At 50.6% G+C, this 5,851-nt stretch overlaps 1 protein-coding gene across 3 annotated transcripts; it reads right to left on the bottom strand.

Moving 5' to 3' along the window:
- Positions 1-1,635: 1,635 nt before the first annotated feature.
- LOC119277433 (EPIDERMAL PATTERNING FACTOR-like protein 6) lies at positions 1,636-4,085 on the bottom strand. 3 transcript variants are annotated; one of them, XM_037558712.1, is made up of 5 exons: positions 3,930-4,085; positions 3,738-3,816; positions 3,415-3,597; positions 2,984-3,021; positions 1,636-2,584 (listed from the first exon to the last, which is right to left on the bottom strand). In XM_037558712.1, exons 3-5 carry the CDS (start codon positions 3,584-3,586, stop codon positions 2,372-2,374), a joined length of 423 nt encoding a protein of 140 aa, XP_037414609.1. In that variant the 5' UTR covers positions 3,587-3,597; positions 3,738-3,816; positions 3,930-4,085; the 3' UTR covers positions 1,636-2,371. The 3 variants fall into 3 exon arrangements, with proteins under 3 accessions (XP_037414609.1, XP_037414608.1, XP_037414607.1); XM_037558711.1 differs by having other exon boundaries at positions 3,415-3,816; positions 3,930-4,074; XM_037558710.1 differs by lacking the exon at positions 3,930-4,085 and having other exon boundaries at positions 3,738-3,914.
- Positions 4,086-5,851: the final 1,766 nt, after the last annotated feature.

The following is a 5,851-nucleotide window of genomic DNA, read 5'->3' as shown; positions in this document are numbered from 1 at the left end:
ATTGCAAAATGGTAATTAGTAATAATACATACCACTTTGGCCCAGTCCTTCACAACGTAGCGCAGCTGCAGCTTGCACCACACACGAGATCAAAACAACCGTTCTCTCATGTACATTATTTTCTCCATCGCACACCTTAATCACTGCAAGTTTGCAATCGACGACCGCCCACGGAGATGACGACGGCATGTCCGCCGGACTGCCTGAACCTCAAATCCTTAATGCCCTTCTTCATAAATCACAAGCGCTATGCTCCGTGGAGCTGCATGTTGATGCCGGCGTGCCTCTACTCCCTGGACCTCAATCCCCAAGTGCACCCTAGGAATTGAGATGTGGTGGTAATTTATTCATGATTTCCAAAAATTAATTTGTCATAAGTTGTATTTGTGTAAACAAATTTACTTGTCCAAAACCATCTCTTATATCTGTTCTATGACTTTGTTTTTTTCATGCATATTTTGGCTTCTTATATATATATTTGGCCCCCCTTGTGTTTTGGTCACGCTCCGCCACTGGTCCTCACTAAAGGAGTTTGAGAGTAACCTTTGCAAAAGGGATCCTTTTAACTACTGCTTTTTTAGTCCAAACTCAAGAATCCCATTCTTTCTTCCACATATTCCCACCGAACGCAAAGACCGGGGGGTGGGGGGTGGGGGGATCCCAGTTTTGGGAAGTACCAACGAGGTTCTTCATTCGACTCTCTTTCAATTTGTTTCTGTGTCAGTTTTCTTTTGTGTTTTGTTTCCTATTCATTTTCCATTTGTGTTGTTTCTACTTTACCAACATAATCCAAAACTATGAGTATTTTTAAAAGTTATTTTTTTATTTTTATTGAATATTTTTAAAACCCATGAACATGAATCAGATTTTTGAACCTTTTAAATTCATGAATATTCTAAAAATCAAATTTATGAACTTTTGTTTTCATTTGTATAAAGATTCGTGAGTTTTCAAAAAATTGTCAACATTTAAAAAAAGTAAAACCCGTGAATATTTTCATAAATTCACTAAGAGTTATGAACTTTTCAAATTCATGGTTATTTAAAAAAATCCTTGAAAATTTGTTAAATTCACGTACATTTTATATCTTTTGTGATTGTTTTTAAATTCATGTTACTTTTATTCATTTTGAAACTTTTAATGTCTAATTTTTTAGTTTCACTTCCTCTCTGTTTTTTTCCTTCCCTCCTCAGAATATCTGAGGCCCAACTCTGCACGGCTGCTCGCTATCCCGCGTGTGGGATGGGAGCTCTCATCCAAGCTGTATTGTCAGGTTCCCTAGTAAATTTCCCGCAAAAAGAAAGAAAGGTTCCCCGATGAACCTCGCAACATTAACATTTTTTGTTGAAAAAGAGGGGAGAATGTCATACGAGTAGCATTATAAGATGACAGTAAGACAAGGGTTTTATAGCTGAGAGATTTTAAGAGGTTGTAAAACCCTTTTCATAGTACAAACCTTTGTGTTCCACTTTTTCTAAGATTATTGCTTTGCATCAAGAGGGGGGATACATCCACCTACTTACGCAATAATAAATAATACACGCTAACAACATCTTAGTGAAGTGGTGAATTGTGGCGGCATGAGTGCCTCTACCTGCGATAATTCAAACCCAAATACACATAATTACACACATGAGCAGTGATATACTTACTCCGTCCCATAATATAAAAGCATTTTTTACACTATGGGTTAGTAGTCTAGACTCTGAAACCAACACACAGATCACATTTGACACACCGTCATACAGACATCACATTTGACACGTCGCGGCTGCAGAATAAGCAGCACTCGCGTCTGTTGCATGCTGCAATAGCAATGCGCGGCATCATCCTCTCTGCTTGTAGAGTGTTACATCATTCACACGCCATGCGGTGAAGAAGATCACCAGCGCAAAAATGAATCAAAATTCTAAACAGAAGAAATAAAACAGAGAACCATATCGACAGATGATCTGGACACGTGCAGGAGCTGCACTCAGTGCACTGTATCTCACTCCTCCCAGCCTCAGCACAGCACGCGCCGTACAGCCCCCCATGCCCCGGCGCGTCGTGGTAGGGCCGTGCGAATTCCAGCGGCTCAGAGAAGACACGCACAGAAACAGAGCCCAGCGGCCCAGTGGGCCACCACCCCCTGCAGCTCCACCCATGCAGGCAGAGGCAGGCGCGCCGCGACAGCCATGGCACTGCTGCAGCTGCAGCTGCGGTCGAGCCGCCCGGCCCCCGCCCCGAGCAATAATGCAGCGCGACGACGGGCTCTCTCGTCAGCTTGCGCCGAGGTCGATCGGCGTCGGTAAGCTCACCGCGCGCGGCTTGACGTCTCGGCTCGGTCAGGTGCCGATCGAGACCGGCCTTGTTTTCATCTTTGCGCCGATCATGGCATGTAGAGCCGGTTGCCGCACCTGCACCGCCACGCCTCCGGGTAGTACTCCGTGGTGACCGGCACCCCCGGCGGCACGGCCACGTGCACCGGGTAGCACGGGTTGCAGCTGCCGCACTTGGACGTGCACCGCGGCGGGTACGACCCCGGCCCGGCTACCACCAGCAGCCTCCGTCCTCCCCCGCTCCCGCTGGCGCCTAACCGCTCCTGTGAACATGAAACGGATTAATCAACGGATGAGATGGTGCCGATCGGCAAAAAGAAAGAGATCGTGCCGATCGGCGGCAGCGACGTATGGTCAAAAAATGATGGGCCCCGCCGGCGTTGAAGGGCTGTCGGAGATGGCCGTGAGCGTGAGCTGGCATGCGTAGCTGTGCCTGCGGTGTGCCCCAAGCTAGTCGAGTGTGCACCTACTTCTGGCGGGACCTCTGGTTGTTTACGCATGGGGCATCATGAACTCAAGATGAATGAATACTAGGAGATCATGAACAAGAAACCGAGCGGTGTACACAGGCCAAGCATCGACAGTCTACGTGAACCGCCGGGAACGTACGGTGTGTGTGTGCAGCTGCGAGTTTTAGCAAATGTAGAGGGATGCGAGCGCACCTGATTACCGAACGATGCTGTTCTTCGTCTCCAAAAATCTGCACAAAAAAGGAGGACACGGGGGTTATGGCAGAGTGATTTCACTTCAGCAGGCAAGCATGGTCTAAAGTCTAAGCCAAAAGATGATTATGCAATGTATAACAAGGATCCATATTGTTTCCGTTTCTCTTTGGCTTTAAGCTGGCACAACGAGACTCTATGTACACTCCAGTTTTGTTGCAGGTGGAAAGAACTAGCATCAGCAGCAGAAGAGAGGGGCAAAAAAGCAGCAGATAAACCTCCATGAAAAGCACGCAGAAGAGGTGCGAAGTGGCACAGCAGGAAGCCAGGCACAAACCAGCGCAAGCACACGATCAATGGAAACGAAAAAAGCTTGCCAAAACGAGGGAAACAACCGCACGGAGGAGCAAAACGCAGGCTCGGTTCGTTACCTGAACGGAGCGCCACCACAGTACTCCTCCCACTGCAGCCACTGGCACTGCAAGCCCCGGACCGGGCGCAGCAGCACAGGGAGACGCCCACGACGAAGCACAAGGCCAGCGCCACCATTAGCATGGATCTGCGCCTGCCACCCCATCTACACCTCCCCCGGGAGCCTTCCATGGGCGATTCCCCTGCAGCAGAACCAGCACCCCCTTTTAAGCCCCGGATGCCGCAGCGACAGTGTGGCCGCGGCTGACGGAGCGCCCGAATTTGGGAAGAATCGGAAGCGGAAGCAGAGAGGCGCACGCACTCAGCCAGCACGGAGCCTCACCCGTAGACACTGCCTCTTGTAGCAGCCCACTCGGCACTGTAGCGGCGTCTCGACCGATCGGAATCCACCGGTCGAGGCTCTGCACCCAGATGGATGGATGGATGAAATTGAATGCATGGGCGAGAAGAGAGAGAGCAGCGCGCAGACGCATAAAAGAACGCGCAGGCATGAACAGTACCAAACGGTACGTACCAGTCTACCAACACCTTTGCGTCTGCGTACGTCGTCCGATCGACCTCGCCTCGCCCCACTCGTCACCTCAGTACGCCCAGTTTTGTATGATTGCGAGGGGTCGGCGTCGATTGGTCTCGCCGAATAATACTACCAGGTACTCTCACCTCAACTATCTATGGGGAAATAGACGGAGGACGGGGGAGGAGTGCAGCAGCTCGCATGTGCCGTGTGCTCCCCAGAAAAGCCTGTGGTCTTGGCAGAAGTTTTACGCGCCAAGGGGGTCCAAGTGGTCCAGCAGAGGGGGGAATTGAAGGTGCGGGTATGGCGCGGTGAGTGTTGTGACTGTCACAATCTACTGCCTAGGAGACTAGGTGATGGAGATGATCTTTCTTTGGTCAAGTTCTTTTTCTTAGGTCAAGTGTGAGAGGAGCACGTTAGGTTCGAGTAAGATTATGCTGGACGCATGACGGGAGATTGATGCGTGTGCAGTGTTGACCAATGAATCTATTTCTCCGAACAGTAGCAACAATGTCGACTGAGCACATAAAAAACCGGTTCGGTTTACCTTCTGCTCTCCTGCAGAGTCTCCGCCAAAAGAAGTCCACTATGTACAGGAGACCTGTCACAGTGCTGGTATAAGAGAGGCCATGACATGTTGTATTTTCGTATTTGCTCGGAACAAACTAACTTCCCGCAAAAATATTAACCAAAATACGTTGACGTGGTGCCGCTGCCCTCACCATCAGAAAACGCCACACACCCTCCCTTGCGACACGGGGAAAACCCTAGATCACGCCGCCACCTCCCCCCCTCTTCATCTTGCCACCACCAGAGGAGGTGTTGTAAAGCCTGCAGGTGCGCGTGGTGTATGTGTAGGGATGCATGTGGGTGACGCATCGGTGTCCCTCCTTTGTGCGGCGGTGGCGACTTTAGGGCAGTGGTCATGGCGCCGGCCTGGCAGTGCTCGTGGTTCAGGCGGTAGCTTCCTCAACAACAGCTACCCCTGTCGGTGCGCCGGGCAGACACACGTTGCTTCACTGACGTCTGCGATGGGCCAAGACCCGACTTCCTCGGAGGCTTCCTTGTCGGTGTGGCTCCGACCTTAGCGGTCTTGGATCTGCATTTCCCTCCAACTTCCATGGCTCGTAGACGTCATATGCCCGTGTGGCTCCGGCCACGATGGTTTAGGATCTGCGATCCTCTCCAACATTCGTGGCTCACCAGCGTCCCGTGCTGGTGCGGCTCCGAACCTGGCGGTTGGGATCTGCGTGCCCCTCTATATCCTTGCCTCATCGCCGTCGCCGCATCAGTTGTCGCCTTCGACGTCATGCGCTCTCCTTGCCCAACCACTTCTCCAACCCCATCCACTTCCATCCCCCATCTTTCTCCCACCAGATCCAAAGCTCACTCGTCCAACGGTGCTCGAAGTCACCTTCTTCTTCGATGACATGTGCAACTCCCCTTCTTAAAGTGGCGGTTCCAACCAGCGATCTGATTTCCATGTCTCCGGAACTTGATATGGAGGCTTTGGGATTGTTCAGACACAGGTGGGGCGAAATCCATGATCGGCTTGCTTTGCTGGCAGTGACAACACGTGGATCGGGTGCCCCCTTCTTGGAGATGATTTCATGGCCTTCTTATGTGACCCTCTTTGAACACCAGGGGGAAACCATAGGTATTTTTCATCGGATCGGTCAACAATACATCAAGACGTCGCTCCCCTTTATGAAGGTGTTGTCTTGGTTGCTTTAGTCGCCCAGGTGTTGGAGTTGGAGATGTTGGCCATCATGTTGGTTTAGGCTGCTTCTCAAGAAGTGGGCATCCGAAGCACAATGTATAACATCGTCGATGCTTCCTCCATGGGTTCTTCCTCCACCCGAGATGGGTTGTGCAACCCACTAACCGACTCTTCTAGGCGCTTAGGTGGGGATTTTTGTGTT

Source organism: Triticum dicoccoides, chromosome 3B (genome assembly GCF_002162155.2).
Source record: "Triticum dicoccoides isolate Atlit2015 ecotype Zavitan chromosome 3B, WEW_v2.0, whole genome shotgun sequence".
Taxonomy (NCBI): Eukaryota; Viridiplantae; Streptophyta; class Magnoliopsida; order Poales; family Poaceae; genus Triticum; species Triticum dicoccoides.
This window is presented reverse-complemented; position numbering and strand designations above follow the sequence as displayed.